Source organism: Mustela erminea, chromosome X (assembly GCF_009829155.1).
Source record: "Mustela erminea isolate mMusErm1 chromosome X, mMusErm1.Pri, whole genome shotgun sequence".
Taxonomy (NCBI): Eukaryota; Metazoa; Chordata; class Mammalia; order Carnivora; family Mustelidae; genus Mustela; species Mustela erminea.
The window spans coordinates 114,946,388-114,963,381 of record NC_045635.1 but is presented as its reverse complement, the minus strand read 5'-3'; the positions used below and the strand labels follow the sequence as shown (position 1 = coordinate 114,963,381).

The 16,994-nt window shown below is 44.9% G+C and overlaps 1 protein-coding gene across 5 annotated transcripts in view; it reads left to right on the top strand.

Annotated features, from left to right (window-relative positions):
* The window catches only part of ARHGEF6 (Rac/Cdc42 guanine nucleotide exchange factor 6), a 98,985-nt gene that overhangs the window by 32,400 nt on the left and 49,591 nt on the right, over window positions 1–16,994 (top strand). For all 5 annotated transcript variants that reach the window (XM_032329495.1, XM_032329491.1, XM_032329494.1 and 2 more), the window contains 4 exons: window positions 313–397; window positions 2,574–2,698; window positions 3,803–4,004; window positions 14,261–14,331. In XM_032329495.1, the coding sequence (XP_032185386.1) occupies window positions 313–397; window positions 2,574–2,698; window positions 3,803–4,004; window positions 14,261–14,331 (483 nt within the window). Of the gene's footprint in view, window positions 1–312; window positions 398–2,573; window positions 2,699–3,802; window positions 4,005–14,260; window positions 14,332–16,994 lie in introns of those variants that run through there.

Below are 16,994 nucleotides of genomic sequence, written 5' to 3'. Positions count from 1 at the left end.
TGCATTCGGGTTTTCTGGAACTGGCCTGAGGATTGACATGCTCAGGTCGGATGAGCGCATTTGCTTGTGGGTTGTGCTTCTTAGCTTGGCTCTCATTTCCCATCACCGCTGCGCTCTGACTCACCGATGGCCTCCCACATGTCATTAGGTGGCTCAGCTGCTGCTTTCACTTCTCCTAAAGGTGCACAGAGGTTTGGGTCTCAGCTTGTACATTTTTGTCTCCCAAGAGCCGGAGGAAGTGGCCGTTTGCTAGTTTGGTTTGCTGAGTTGAATACTTACGGTGTCTGACAGTTTCAATTTCCTTTCTCATAGGTATTCGATCCTGATGACCTTTATTCAGGGGTCAACTTCTCCAAGGTTCTGAGCACACTTTTAGCTGTCAACAAGGCAACAGAAGGTAATCAGGCTTTGTGATTTATGAGTGGCGCGTGACATGTTTGGATCCACGGGCTTCTCATTCCCCTAGGAGCCAACTGTGGCCAGGACGGTTCGAATGGGGCACATTTCTCCTCTCCTGGCAAATAAATCCCAGTGGGGGTCACATGCCTTACTTGTCCATGGAGTAGGATTTTGACACGCCTCTCACAGATGTTACTGCAACGCCCTTCATATAAGGATAAGAACCAAGAAGCTATTTTGTTCAAAGCTGTGGAATAAGCCCCTGAGTGTTACAGGACAGAAAAGGAAAAGGAAAAGACAAGTTCTCTTTTTCATAAACTTCACAGAAGATAGTTGTTACTTCCCTGTCCCCCCTATTGACATGTTTTTCTCAGATTTTTATATGTGTTTCTCCATGTAAAGGAAGCCATCAGTAACCTTGCACTGGAAATGAAACCTCAGGCTCCTAGTGAATGAAAAAAAATCCTTTTTAAAAATTATTATTTAAATGTTTAATAACCACCACATCGGAGGTACTGGATATAAATCTTTAAAAATGTAATGAAAATGTGGATATCTTGGAGTATAACTTCACTCCTTCTGCAAGACAGCATCTTCTTACCTACAGCTGGATGGAAATCACCAGAATTAAAATGCGTTGAGCCAAAAAAAAAAAAATGCATTGAGCCCTTACCATGGGTCTAAAACAATTCTAAGAACCATTGGTGGGCTCATCTTTGAAACAATTCTAGGGGTAGGTATTATTAGTAGGTCCATATGACAGATAAGGGAAATCAGGCCCGCAGTTGCCCAGTTAGCAAGTGGCAGAGCCGGGATTCAGACCTGCATCAGATGGAGCCCCGACCCTTAATGCCGGAGCATGGCTCTTGGGGTTCAGACTGTTGGAAAGTCAACAGGCTGGGTGCCCAGCACTGCCAAGCGCCACAAAGGAAGTGTAAGATACAGTCCCGCCCTTGAGAAAATGTCTATTTAGGAAGGCGCCACTTCCCCACGTGAAACGATTGGCGAACACGAGCAGACAATGTAGTCAATGCCAAAGCTATCAAGTAATTACCATTTTAGTGAAAAGAGCTGTATATAATAGCAATAAGTGTAAAAATACTTCTCTGGAGTTGTTCTTTTGCTATTTGGGAAAAAAAAATGCTTTTGAGCCATTGCAAGGCGCGTAGCAGAAAGTACAGCTAATTCAAGGAACTATATTTAACACACACGACAAGCACCCAGGGCTGGGCAGGGAGGATCGTGTAATTCTAACATTATGCCATACAAATTATACGTTCTTTTGCCAAACTCTGCTAGCAGGTTTTACAGTCTCTTCCCTTGCCACAGATATTTATAAAATATAAGGAGGTGAAAGTTAAAACATCAAGGAAATTACTTGGATACTGAGCTTGTCGCCTAGGGAATGTTTGGGCTCTAGACTTTTGCAGTTTATGTCTTTTAAAAATAAATGGAGAGGAAAAGAACCCTCATTTGAATTGTCAAGAAGCTAGCTACTCTCTTTTGCACGCTGTCAGCATACGGAAAACATCCAGCTCAGCGCTGGTCTGATCGGATTTCACGAGGTTTCAAGGAAGGGAAGATTCTTGAATTGGAGTTTTTCAAAGAAGGATCCTCGGTGTCAAGATTGCATCTCTCCCCGACACACGACACACGTTCTCTCTCCCATTCTCCTTCTCCCGGGCTCCCACCCCACCGACCCCACCCCCAGCCCCAGGCTGGTCACAGACGCCACACATACTGCTGCCTACGAGGACGAGAACCACCCAGTTAAGGGCCAAAACACAAAGAGAGAAGTTTGAAATATTTCAAAGTAATAAGAGCCACAAACAGCTGTTTGGTACCCAATATAGTTCTGCCTTGGATAACAGGGCGTACTGTTGCCGCTGGTTCAAGAGGGGCCAGTGGTAGGGAAATGGGTTAAGCGAAAATGTGGCTTTGTCGCTGTTTTTCATTCTACTGGACAGCGATGGCCAGTAAGGTTACGCAGGAGGAAGCTGGCCGCCGGCATGGAGGGGGCGGGTGGTGCGGAATGAAATGCACTTGGCACGTCCCTAGCCGCAACCGTGCAGCCCCGGGAGCCTTTGATGATGTCCCAGGAAAGACCGCGTGCTCTGTAGCTGTGTTTCGGACAGGAACAGTTCGCTTTATCTTGCCTTTTCTTCTTTTCACAGATCAGCTCTCAGAAAGACCATGTGGACGTTCCTCTTCTCTTAGTGCTGCTAATAGTTCTCAGACGAATCCACAGGGAGCGGTGGTTAGCGCACCTCCAGGCCCGCAAAGGCAGTCCAAGGCAGTGGTAAGTGCAGAACCCTATTCCCCTTGCCCGTTCTAAGATCCGTCAGATGAGATCCCCTGACCCGGTTTCAGCTGCCTCGGTGGTGAGACAGCTGGCCTCTGTGTTGGGGGCCTTGCCCCCAGAACGACTCTGGAACCCGGCTGCCAGTTCAGGCCTGTGGGGGTTGAAGCCCTGGAGTTCTTCCCTTTCCTCGAGCCGAGTGAATCCTTTCCTGCAGAAGGCTCTGCAAATGGAACTCACTAGAACAACCTCCTGATGGTGGTTTCAGTCCTCGTCTCTTACTTGCTCTCATTATCCTGATCGTCATTTTAGTTTTTCTCTTTGCGTTCCTGGGGGGCCTGTGAGGATCTCCCGCGTTGGCTGTATCCTGTTGTCTTTGCATTTGGTCTTAATGGGAGCGTTTATCGGGGAGGAACTGCCTATCTTCTGCTCTTTAGAGACTTTGTTCCCTGTCAGAAGCCACCCACTTGCTCTAAGCCATCAAGCGCTCTTGCTTCCAAAGCACTTTAACTACTTCCAAAGCGCTTAACCTTTTGAGATCACGATCCCTTTGAGGAGCCGATGAACACGACAGTTCCACAGCTCTGGGACCCTCTCAGATTGTGTGCAGAATCTCTTGCCTGTGAACTTCGGGGGGGTGTGTTTTGGGTAAAGGTCCGTTGTGCTCATCAGCTTCTCGAAGGCACCCATGACAGCTTAACGACTCCCCACTCAGGTAACAAGGGGGTATTTGGTGTTTGCCAATGACTAAATCTTAGCCACTTTAAGATATTCTTAGCGATGGGGAGGTGGGTGGCAGATTTTATGGGTAGATTAGTACCTAATCTTGGCTGTGTAATTGTGTAAGACCGTGTCTGTGTGTTGGGTAGAGGCGGCTCATTTAAATAAGTACCTTCAGATAATACAAAATACACATGCTCTTCCGAGGGGCTTATTAACCTCGCCCCCACCCCCAGCCACCTCCCACCGCATCCCACTCCTTAGCTAAAAACTCAAAACTGAGGGAGAACCTGGGGTTTCACTTTACTGGCCTCCATTCATTTAATTTCTGCCCCTGCCCCATTTAGGGGGCCGCTTAATCTGGTGTGGCTTTTGTTTCTCTAGGAGATGACGGAAAATGGAAGCCATCAGTTGATAGTAAAGGCAAGATTCAACTTTAAGCAGACAAATGAAGACGAGCTGTCGGTTTGTAAAGGGGACATCATTTATGTTACCAGAGTTGAAGAAGGAGGCTGGTGGGAAGGCACATTAAATGGCAGAACAGGCTGGTTCCCTAGTAATTATGTCCGAGAAATTAAATCCAGTGGTAAGTAGATCTTTTAAAAGCCTGTTTCAGTGTGACTCTTGTACTTTCTTATGTTCCTGCTGCGATGCTGGTCGTTTTACTGGGTTCCCAGAAACTATTTGTACTTGCACGTGCGTGCCAACAATAAGGGTGGAAGAGAACTGGGGGAGAAAAATCTGTGATTAGATATTTTGAAACAGTGTTGTATTTAGATTACATCAAGACAGCAAAAACCTAAAAAAGCCAAAGAATTCGAAGCTCAGACAACTGTTCTACCTTAACTATGTCCCCTTCTGTTTACTAATTCTAGCCCGTGGAAGACAGTGCACAGTCCTTCCTGCCGCTCCAAGACTCACCATGGTAGAACACAATAATAAGAGAGGCCATGTGCTAACTTCCTTTTTTTAGCCCTAAGCTCTTTAAGCAGACCTAAGTCTAAATGCCTCTGGGATGTGTTGGAGAAATAACAATAGTAGGACTGCAAGCTGTCTGGCTGCTTTTATTCTGAAGAAGATTTTCCTTAACTCCTTGCGTACTGTTAACTGCTTATCCTCTTTCATAATAATATCCAGAGAATGCAATCTAATAATTCTTCAGTAGTCCTTCTAGAACTTTCTTAGGTAACCTCCTTGCTTTTTTATTATTTAAGAAAGTAGGCCTTGCCTATATTACCAAAGACCCCTGATGTATAAAGATATACACCATGCAGATAACATAGTGTTCACTTATTCACGTTATTATATCTCTTTACTTCCCCAAAATATTCACCCAAGGGCTCCTTTGAGTGGTTAGCTCTTCAGTGCATTTTTTTCTTTCCTAGATGTCTTGTTTTCTTAATGCCTCAAAATTAATGACTGTATTAATGACTGTAATTATAGGCTCATTGTAAATGAATTAAAACATTACAGAGATATATAATGTAGATAATATGAATCTTCTTTGCACCCTCCCCCAGATAACCACTGCTTGGAGTTTTTTTTATTTTTTTTAAGAATTTATTATTTGACAGAGAGAGACACAGCAAGAGAGGTAACACAAGCAGGGGAAGCAGGAGAGGGAGAAGCAGGCTTCCTGCTGAGCAGGAAGCCTGAGCCCGAGGCAGGGCTCCATCCCAGGACCCTGGGATCATGACCTGAGCCAAAGGCAGCCGCCTAACTACTGAGCCACCCAGGCACCCTTGTTTGTAGTTTTTTTTTCCCCCTAAAGCATTTAAAAGAAAGTTTAGTTTTCTGTATTGTGTGTTCATTTAAGGGTGGCAGGGGTCTGGGAGAGGGCATCTCCTTTAATGGAATAAATGTTTACAGATTTATAATTACATGTGTATGTGTAGACTTTTTAGCACTTATTTATTTGTTTATTTATTTGACAGACAGAGATCACTAGTAGGCATAGAGGCAGGCAGAGAGAGAGGGGGGAGGCAGACTCCCCGCTGAGCAGAGAGCCCGATGCGGGGCTCCATCCCAGGACCCTGGGATCATGACCTGAGCCGAAGGCAGAGGCTTTAACACACTGAGCCACCCAGGCGCCCCTTCTTAGCACTTTTTAAAGATTTTGTTTTTAAGTAATGTCTGCACCCAACATGGGGCTTGAACTCAAAACCCCGAGATCTAGAGTCACAGGCTCTACTGACTCAGCCTGCTGGGCGCCCCTTATCACTTTTCATTACTCGGAATCACGACGTTTCTCCTGAGCCCTGAAATATTTTTCCGCGCCTTGCTTGGAATTTCCTTGGTTTTGATGATCCTTGCAGCTGATTCTTACCTCTTGCTACAGCTTTCAGTAACTGTGAGCTGGTGGTCAGGGTCTCTAACTTTCCAGATTCACACTAGCTTTGTTCCTTGATTCCGTGTCTTCATCTGCAAAATTAAAAGCCACAGCATTTGCTGCCTTGCCTGGGAATCCCAAGCATTGTTGGGGGGACAGGGGAAGTGGACAGACAGCATGCCTTCACCGTCATGTCCCTCACTGACATGCCTCGTAGCACAGTCTGGCTGTTGGTTCCAGGCTTTGGACCCTTCCCTTCACAAGTTTCTCGTAGATTCTCTTCGGTTTGGAGCTCAGTTAAGGACTCTCACGACAAGCTCTGGCTGATCTGAGCACCTAGGTAACCCTCAGAAGCTTCTTACCCACCCGTCAAGGATAGGTCTGGACGGCGGGGTCCAGCAAGCCTGCTAGTTAAATGAGACCTCACTTAAACTCAGTAACCAGAGTGATTCTTTCTTTTTTTTAATTTATTTTTATTTATTTTTATTTTTTATTTTGTTTTAAAGATTTTATTTATTTATTTGACAGAGAGAGATCACAAGTAGGCAGAGAGGCAGGCAGAGAGAGAGAGGAGGAAGCAGGCTCCCTGCCGAGTGGAGAGCCCGATGTGGGACTCGATCCCAGGACCCTGAGATCATGACCTGAGCCGAAGGCAGCGCCTTAACCCACTGAGCCACCCAGGCGCCCCAGAGTGATTCTTTCTAAACAGAACTTGGGTGATGGCTCCCCATCTGAAACAGAGTAGAAGCCAAGGTCATCTCACTGCTCTCCGAGGTCCTCCAGGATTTGGCTTGCTGGTGCCCCTCTGCCGTCCTCTCTGACCCTTCTCCCCCTCACTCTACTTCAGCCACACGGACACCTGCGTCCCTGGCTGCGCCTCTGCCTGGGACTCTGTCCCCAGATCTGCGTGACGGGTTCCCGCACCTCCTTTAGGTCTTTGCTTCCTTGTCTGCTTCACAGAAGGGCTTTCCCTGGTCATTCGAGGAAATGGAACCTTATCCCCACGGCCCCGTTCCCCTCCCCTACTCTGCTTTTTGGTTTACTGTTTCTGCCTAATGTGGTATACATGTGCTGATTTATCTCATTCTCGGTCTATGTCTTACCATTACAATGTACATGCCATGAGGACAGAGATGTTCTGTTTTGTTTAGGCTCAGGAAATCTCCGTGAAATGAATGATTACGTGGGGCAGGCCATCATGTTGTGTTTGGCTTGGTCACTGAGGGTCAGATACTGGGTAGCCACGATGCTGTAATAGTCTGTCCTTATGGACCCTGCCTCCAAGGACCTGACAGTCTAGCGGTCAAGCTAAGTGTGGATGTAACCAACTGGAACAGGATGGCACAAGATAGGTAACACAGGCAAAGCTCTGAGTCTAGGTAAGGTGCTGTTAGAGCAGTAAAGAATTGACTCTGTTAACAATAACCTGGGGGCGGGGGAGGGGGTAGCCCTTAAACTGGGTCTTGAAGGATGCTGAGAAGCTTCTGCAGTAGAAGGCTGGAGGGCGATTGTAAGTTAAGGAATGGAAGTCAGAGGGCACGGGGTGGGTGGTGGGGTGACTGGGGTCGAGGGGAAGGCAAGTCGAGAGAGTGGGGCCCTGGCCGGAGCCACATGAAGAAGGGTGTCAGCGAAAAGCAGGGGATCGCATGTGGTTCCAGGGGCTGGATGGCGGAGAAGAGGTGGGAGTACTCAATGAGGGTGTGGGGGAGCCAGCCCAGGCTCTCGCTGAGAGCGAGGCAGTCCAGGTAGTGGTATGGGCCACTTTCGCGATAGTGGAGCGGAAGAAGTGCGTGGCTGCAGTAGACACTGTTAAAATCCAATCGAGAAAACTTGCTGATGACTTGTTATGAGCGAAAGGGAAGAGGTGAGTATAACTCCAAGTCTAGGGGTCCAGCTTGAGGGTGAGCTCTTTAAGGGCATGTGGCGTTCCTTGCCACGACGGGCTGTCAGGCAGAGAAATGAGACATGAGTTTTGCTCTCGCGTTCCTAGTCTAGTATGGGGCAGGCGAGACCTCCTCGAATGTAGTAGGATAAACTCGGTGATAGCGTGAAGTGCAGGGCGCTGTGGAGAGCGGTGAGCTGAAGAGGGGAGCCTGACTCACAGGACGTGCCGGGCGATGGGGTCTTACTCATCTTTGTCAGGAGATGGTTGACTCGTGCTGAACTCCATTAATAGAGAGGAGAGGGTGAGGAGGGGTGTGTGTGTGTGTGTGTGTGTGTTTCTGTTGGGTGGGTGGTCAGCACCGAAGAGGAAGACTTACTTTGGACATGGGGAGTAGAGGTGCCAGAGAGTCGTAGTTTGGATGATTTCCAGCAGGTAGTTGTCCTTACGGATGAAGGGTCCGGGAGAGAGCGAAAGGCTAGAGTTGAAACCGACAAAAAGTGATGATGAGGTGGAAACTCTGGAGCAGATCGTCAGTGGACGGGGAGTGCGCTGTGCGTGGAGAGATCCGAAGAGGCTTCACGGAGGAGGCGGGCTTTGAGCTGAGCGCGCAAAGGCATGGAGGCTGTGGGTAGGCGCTGATGAGGGGAGAGGACAAGCCAAGCCACAGTGATTGGTGGGGACAGGACAAAGGCCACACAAGTTCGATGCCGTGCTGTTTCGTGCTTGGTCTAGAAAATACCTGTCAATTTTTCATTTCTTTCCACGAAGCTCTTACTGATGTATAAGCTGAGGAAAGAAGGTTTGTCTTTAAGGAGTTTTTAAAAAACGATTCAGAGGTGAAATACATCTCTCCTAGAAATGAAACTGTCCATTTCGAGTTTTAAACCTGGCAGTCACACAACCTTGCAGTCACTGATGAAGTTCAATCAGGCATGGAACTAAAGGACTCTCATGATCTCTGTCTACTTATGATTGGGTCAGACCTGTAACACTGAGGTCACTCCAATCTTCCGTAATTGTGACCACTTATTCAAGGTACCTTTGGGTACCTCCTGCTCCTTTAGGCGGACTTTGTCTATTCCTTTGTGTTCTCTTAAAAACAAAAGCAACCAACCCTAGCCCCGGGCAAACCCTGGCCCTGCAGATTGCTGGGCTGTGGGAGTTCTGTGCACAGTTTCCTTCCCTTGAGCCTTTCGCCTGACAAGAGCACTTTGTGCTCTGGTAACTGCCCTTGGGGAGTGGTATTTTAAGTTTTAGAATCTGCTGTAGCTTTTGTCTAGGAGATAATTATGGTCAAAGCCCTGGGGGCAGCTTCTTCCCTCTGTTCAGGTCGAGGCTGGTTTCAGAGGTCTCGTGGAGCCACCAATCTCCCACTGTAGAAACTTTAGAAATAGCATATTTGAGTATGTCGCTCACACACACGTGTAACTCCTTTCAATGTGAGCTTGAGGCTGAAAGATAGAGTAGGTTTTTGTGACCGTGAGGGTAAAAGCCTCTCACCAAGGATGGTGGAGCCTGGACGGTGGTGACATTATGAAGCTGTTGTTCCCAGTCCTGCTTGTGTACCTCTCAATTTCTTGTTACATGAGAAAAATAAACCCTAATGTGAACAAAAGTATTTTTTCCAAAAGATTTTGTTTCATGAAAAATACATGTATGAATAAATTAGTCATGATATAAACTACAGAAGCTTTCTTAAGGGCCTTTGCTCCTCTGTGTGGGTCAAATACATTATAAATAAGAAAATTAGCCACTGATAACAATTTTCAGTCCTTTACTTAAAAATCAGCGGTGACCTATAAAGTAACACGTTATTTATACCTTAGAGAAATTTCTAACAATGCATCAGGAACATGGTGACTTTTCTCTCTTTTTCATTTTTGTTTTTGTTACTTAGGGAAGAGCTCAGGGTTCTGTTAACTTGGTGTTAAAATTTTCCTGGCAGAGTTTCCATGCCAAGGAAGTATTGAGGCAAGTATGATCAGAACAGATATTTTAGGCAAATTCTGTCTTCTGCCACTGGTTCAGCAAAAGGGTCATTAAATCCTTCTTCTAAAACTTCTTATTAGCAGGTAAATATAGATATCAAATGCGGAGATTAGGTAGTATTCTAATTAAATTTGTATTAAGGCAGATTAAGAAATGGCTCTTCCTACTGATTATAAACCAAAACTAGGATTGAGCTTTATATTTAGATTTCCTGTTGTAGTCCCCTGGATGTTTTGTATCCAGAGAAACTAGTTGTCACTAGATGTCTTTTTGTCCAGTGTCCACCACAGACAGTAGGATTGGGCGCCCCAGCAAGGGAGGGGAAGGAACCCGAGGTTAGTTGGAAAGGAATCTTTACATCAGAATTAGGAGGGTTTCTTAGGGCTCTGTCTGTGTGATTTGCTGCTGTTCGAGTTCTCATATGCCGGATAACCCATTTGAATTCTTCTCTATGCTCAGTGATGTCAGTGATGGGATTGGATTGAGAGAGACCACCTTGCCTCGTTCCGACCTTAGCGGTGCATGCTCGCCTTTCTGTCTTGCGCCATTCCTCTTAAACCCTAGCTGTGGGTTTGGGGTAGATGTTCTTTATTGACTTGAAGGCGTTCCACTTCATTCCTGTTTTGGGGGACTTGGGTGGGAGGTGGGAGTTTTGTTCCCCTTGAATGAGTGTTGAGTTTTGTCAAGTGCTTTTTCCACATTGATTGATATTATTACCATGGGATGTTTCTTTTTAGAGTATTGATATTGTGGGTCACGTTGATTGATTTTTGACTATATCGCCAACCTTGCATCCCTGGGATGAATTCCGTGGTCTACAGTGCTTTAAAAATATTGCTGAATTTTATTTGCTAACATTTTGCTAAGGGTTTCTACATCTATATTCATGAGGGCCATTGGTCTGCAGTTTTCTATTTTTAGACTCTCTGTCTGGCTTCAGGATCAGTGTGAGAGTGACTTCATAAAATGAGTTGGAAGGTTATCCCTCCTCTCATTTTCTCTAAGACTTCGTGAAGAATTGGTATTGCCTCTTCCTGAAACATTTGGTAGCATTCTCCAGTGAAACCATACAGGCCTGGAGAGTTCTTTTTCATGAGTTTTAAATTTAGAAATTCAATTTCCCTAATAGTTATAAGGCTCCTCAAATGGTCCATTTCCTATTGGGTAAGTCATGATAGTTCTTGTTTTCTGAAGAGTTGGTCCATTTCACATGTAATTATTGAATGTCTATGTGTAGAGTTGCTCAGAGTATGGCTTTATCATCTTTTTGATATCTCCGGGGGCTGTAGTGATCCTGTTTGACTTCTGATGTTGGTAATTCGTGTCTTCTCTCTCTTTTTTTTCCCCTCTGCCAGTCTTGCTAGAGGTTAGACAATTTACTGATCTTACCAAAGCACCAGCTCTGTCTTTGCATCACGTTCGGCCACCCAGGAATCTCCAGACCGGCCACTTCCTTTCATTTCATGTCTCTCCGTTCTACTTGACATAGTTAACATTTTGTTTCAACTGCCATCACCCATTCCCATGGCCCTTCCTTCCCTCTTCTGTTTCTTGGCAGGCTCTCCATTACTGTTTACCTTCCTTTTCAGCCTGGCTTTTGGAAGGTGACCATATCTTGCTGGTATCTCCAGAAGGTCTCATTTTTATCAAGACTGGCTTACATCATCGCACAAAGTTTCTGTGCATTCTAAGTAGAACGATTATCGCTGTACTAGAGAAAACTTGCTTGATAAAAACCCCAAAAGAACCCGGTAGCGGTCACATTTGAGTATGTCTAAGAGTACAGCACCATGGCGGACTGGAAGTGCAGTGTCTGGTTCAAGTCCTGGCTCAGCCCCCGACAGTCTCAGATAGAGGCAAGGTGCCTCCACGTTGCTCTGCTTTGCCCAGTTAGGCCCTGTGAAGCCACCAGGTAGATCTGAAATCTTGAAATAGCGTAAAGCTCCCAGAAACTGGCTATGCCCCACTTGTCATCACTTGGAAGTGACAGAATTGGCCCAGATTGCTTCCTTTTGGTCTTATTTTCACTCTACCCAGCATGGCCCAGCTGGACGATTCACTGTCACAGGAACAGTCCTTCCTTGAGCATTGCTGTTTCTACAGCTGTGCTTCTGGAATCTTCCCTGCCTGGAGAACTCTTCTACTATTTTCTCTCCCAGTTTGAATTCTCACCACCCTCCAGGACTAGATTAAGTGCCCCCATAAGGCGCCTGGGTGGCTCAGTCAGTTAAGCATCTGCCTTTGGCTCAGGTCATGATCCCAGGGTCCTGGAATCAATCCCTGCATCAGGCTCCCTACTCAGCGGGGAGTCTGCTTCTTACTTTCCCTTTCTCCCTCCCCCCACATGTGTTCTTTCTCTCACTTGCTCTGTCTCTCTCAGATAAATAAATAAAATCTTAAAAAAAAAAAGTGCCCCCTGTCTAGAAAAGTCTTCCCTGACTATCCCAGCTCAAACTGATGGTCTCTCTGAAGTCCCATAGGAATCACTGCCAGTGCCATCAACCGAAGCCTTCAGCTTTCTGTCTGGACATCATATGGGTTAGGAGTGCAGGCTGTTCTTCAAGCACATACCTGGGCTTCAGTCTTGGCTCTGCCATTCCAAGATATGTGCCCTTAGGCAACTGACTTCATCTCGCTGACCTCAGTGACCTCTTCTGCAAAATGAGAACCTCTCTGCCTGACAGGGCTGTTGTGAGAATCAAATAAAATGTCTTAAAATCTACTAAGTACCAAATAAATATAAAGGATTTTAAAAAAATATTTTATTTATTTATTTGACACAGAGAGACACAGAGAGAGAGGGAACACAAGCAGGGAGAGTGGGAGAGGGAGAAGCAGGCTTCCTGCTGAGCAGGGAGCCTGATGTGGGCCTTGATCCTAGGACCCTGGGACCATGACCTGAGCTGAAGGCAGACACTTAACGACTGAGCCACCCAGGCGCCCAAGGATATTTTTTTAAAAATGAGTATTCAGTTAATTAACATAGAACATACCATTTGGTTTCAAGAGGTAGAGGTCATCTTATGTAATACCCATTGTTCATTATATCACATAAAAGATATTTTTAATATAATAATAATTAAAAGCCAAGGATAGATGAAAAAATATTCATGAAATAACATTGTGCTAGGCGAATTACAGAGGAGCACTTGGCTGGCTCATTTGGTAGAACGTGCAACTCTTAATCTTGGGATCTTGACTTCAAGACCCACCTTGGGAACAGAGATCGCATAAAAAAATTTTTTTAAAAAAAGGTTGTTAGGAGAATTACAAAACTGTAAGTAAAATAAGAAAGATCCCTGGGTGTGTGTCTGTTTATGTGTTCACAAATACATATATAAAAAGAGTAGGAGGCATATTTTATAATGTTACTCTAATGATGGTTAGCTCTGAGTGACGGGCTAATCATTGGTTTTTATTTTCTTTTCTAAAATTTGCATTTTTAGGGCAGGACTGTAATAGATTTGAAACTAGAAAGTATTTTTCAAAAAGGAAAATCAAGCATGATGATATCTTATCGTTTGGTTATTTATATATACTCTGCCATGCTTCAGAAAGAGTTTAAAGCATCATATAATACAGGAAGATAGAAATGGAACACACAGCAAAGTGAGCAAAGGAGAAAATGAGAATAAGATAGGAAAGATCACCATCTTGTATTTATCTTAAGTGTTTTTTTAATGGAAGAATGTATTAGGATGTCTCTTAGTCATGAGTTTGAAAGGTAAGAGTAACTTCGTAAAAGAAAGCATTTTATCGCTGAGTGTCATGATATTAAAATGATAAATCAAAGAATCAGGAATTTCCTGCTAGTTTTCAGTGTGTTAGAGATTCTGATTATTTTATTTTTGGCACAGTAGAGAGCCCCAACAAAGGATGGTTGCTATTCTCTATATTATATTATACTCATATAATAACTTACAAGTTGTAGGGGCGCCTGGGTGGCTCAGTGGGTTAAAGCCTCTGTCTTCGGTTCGGGTCATGGTCTCGGGGTTCTGGGATCGAGCCCCACATGGGGCTCTCTGCTAAGCAGGGAGCCTGCTTCCCCCTCTCCCTCTGCCTCTCTGCCTACTTGTGATCTCTCTCTCTCAAATAAATAAAAATCTTTAAAAAAAAACCTTACAAGTTGTAAATATGTAGATTTGGTTAGCATTGGCTTTGCTTATCTGTTTTGAGTAAGTTGAGTGGAGAGACAGACTCCAGTAAATAAACATGGCCAAGTGGAGAGAAATTCTTGCCCTGGCCCTGCCACTCATTAACTAGGCTTTTTTTTTTTATAATATAAATTCCATTAGCTGTCGTTAGTATTTGATATAATCGATGATTCATCAGTTGCATATACCACTCAGTGTTCATCACACCATGTGCCCTCCCCAGTGTCCATCACCCATTACCCGCCTCCCCTCCAGCAGCCCTCAGTTTGTTTCCTGGAGTCAACTCAGGGATTGAGGGGGCCTGGACAAGGTCTAACTTGGACCATCTAGAGTTTAGTAAAGTTAGAGTTTTACTTGTCGAGGAACGTACATTTCCACTCAGCCTTCCATTCGACACTATTTATAGTAGGTTAGCTGACCGACATTATAAAAGTGTTCCTCTTAGCCTTCTATGTTATTAACATCTTTAAATGTCTTTTTTACAGAGAGACCTCTGTCCCCCAAGGCTGTCAAAGGATTTGAAACGACTCCGCTTACCAAGAACTATTATACTGTGGTGAGTGTTCAGATCATAACCAAAGACTCTTTGGAATTCTCTATGGAATTCTCTGTGGAGATTCTCTATGGAATCTTTTCACTGGCTGAGCCACTGAGGTGTTGAGGTGACATGGGAAACTGGGTAAGCTATTGCAAGGGTCTGATATCTGCTTATAGGCCTCAGACAGATGGCTAGAAGTTTTGCCTTCACTGGACGGTAAGATTAAAAGGTAGTGCAGAGATGGAGAGCAAGGTCCATTAAATAGAGCCAAAAGAGAACTTGGTTCACATGGAGGCGTTACGGGGAAATCTGGAAGGTAGCTGTAGCCTTACCAGATACTTAGAAGGTGAATTCCCAAGTTCCTCTAAGCAGTAAGCTTTAAGTGATTACATACTGTGGTTTTATTTTAGAATCAATCAATGTGTTATGATGTCCTTGGAGATATTATCAACCTTGTGTTCGAGGACAGCCTGAAGGGAAGACTGCCCTTTGGCACAGAGGGAGGAATGGAATGGCTCTGGCTTGAACACAGATATGTCAGAATCTATTAGCTATAAATAGGGCCTGTGCAGGATTCAAAATAAGTTCCCATTTGAAAAAAAATCATGTTATTCTCCTTAATCTTCTCTCTGCTTTCCTTCATGTCTACTTTCCAGACTCGGCCCAGTCACTAATGAAAAGGTCGAGCCATCCTAACCTCTTAAGTTTTCCTGTCTGGTAGCTTTGTCGTCGTCTGCCAGCTCAGCTGAAATAGTGTCACTTTTCACCCAATGTTGGATGTGTGTTGGGACGGCATCTTCCTTTCCTTTTGCGCATGGATAGTTTTTCAACATCTCTGTACGTTGCTTTTCAAAAGACAGAATAGCCCTCTTTAGTCAGTTTGCTCCACAATGATGACATGAGCAGTAGTTGGTGTGAAAACCCAGGAAGGAGCTTGCTTCATAGGTGACATGGACAGTAATCGTGGGGGACAGTTTTATCACTATTTTTCTTCTTACATTTCTGAGGTTAAAATATGTTACCCAGCAGAGCCGGGCTCCCTTCTCTCTTCCTCTGCGACCATTTCTTTTAGCTTCCAGGTGACCTCAGTGATTTATTTTTTTTTTAAAGATTTTATTTATTTATTTGAGAGAGAGAAAAAGAGAGAGAGAGAGAGTGTGTGAGCCAGAGGGGAGGGGCAGAGGGTGTGGGACAGGGAGAGAATCACAAGCAGACTCCCCATTGAGCACAGAGCCCAGTGGCGGGCTCTATCCCATGACCCTGCAGTCATGACCTGAGCTGAAATCAAGAATCAGAAGCTTAACCACCTGAGCCACCCAGGCGCCCTGCCAGCCCCACCCCCTACCACCCCAGTGATTTAATTTTTAAAGAAAGGATGCTGTCAAATATGGTGGATGAAAATATTACCATAACAGCTCCCTGCTTTGGAGCTGTCTCTGCCTCTGCTGATTCTACCAATTTAGTATTTCAAGTTTTTTATTTAAATTCCAGTTAGTGAACATACAGTGTATTATTAGTTTCAGATGTAAAATTTAGTGAAATCAAATGGTATCTGCCTTTCTCTATGTCACCTAACATAATACTGTCTAGCGCCATCCATGTTGTGAATGACAAGATTCATTCTTTTTTGTGGCTGATTAATATTCCTCTTGTGTGTGTGCATGCACCTATGTGTGTGTGTGTCTCAAAAAGTTAAAAATAGAACTACCTTATGCCTTATGACCCAACAGCCACGCTACTAGGTATTTACCCAAAGAATATGGGAACATGAATTCAGCTTAACTGACTGAGCCACCCAGGTGCCCCTTACCTCTCTGATTCGTATGGACCTTCTGCAAACCTTACGTACAAATTCTGGATGTCCTGCAGTCTGTATCTCCCGCCTCCTGTTGGAGTTCATGTGCATTGCTTCTAGGTTCTTGCTGCTATAGAAACAATTCTGAAGTGAGCATTGTAGACATAAGACTTTGGCAAACTATATCAAGATGTGTAGAGTGGATTCCTAGAAGTTAAATTGTCCAAAGGCCTGAGGACCAGGAGAGCCAATAATGGTGTAAGTTCTAGTCCAAGGGTAGGAAAGACTGATGTTTCAGCTCAAGAAGTCAGGAGGAGAGAACGATTCTCCCCTTCTCTACCTTTCGGTTCTATTCCTGCGCTCAGCAGATTGGATGATGCCCAGTCGCACTGTTTTACTCCCTCTCCCAGTTGGAAGGCTCATCTTTTCTGCTTATAGGCCTCAGACAGATGGCTAGAAGTTTTGCCTTCACTGTACGGTAAGATTCAAAGGTAGTGCAAAGATGGAGAGCAAGGTCCATTAAACAGTGCCGAAAGAGAACTTGGTTCACATGGAGGCGTTACGGGGAAATCTGGAAGGTAGATGTAGCGTTACCAGATACTTAGAAGGTGAATTCCCAAGTTCCTCTAAGCACTCATAGACACATCCAGAAATAATGTTTAAGTTGGGTACCTTGTGAACCAGTGAAGTGACATGTAAAATTAACTATCACGGGGCACCTGGGTAGCTCCTGTGGTTAAGCATCTACCTTTGGCTCAGGTTGTGACCTGTGACCTCTGGGTCCTGGGATCAAGCCCCGTGTTGGATGCCTGGTTCATCGAGGAGTCTGCTTCTCCCTCTGCCTCTTCCCCCTGCTCGTGCACTCACTCTCTCTCTCTCTCTCTCA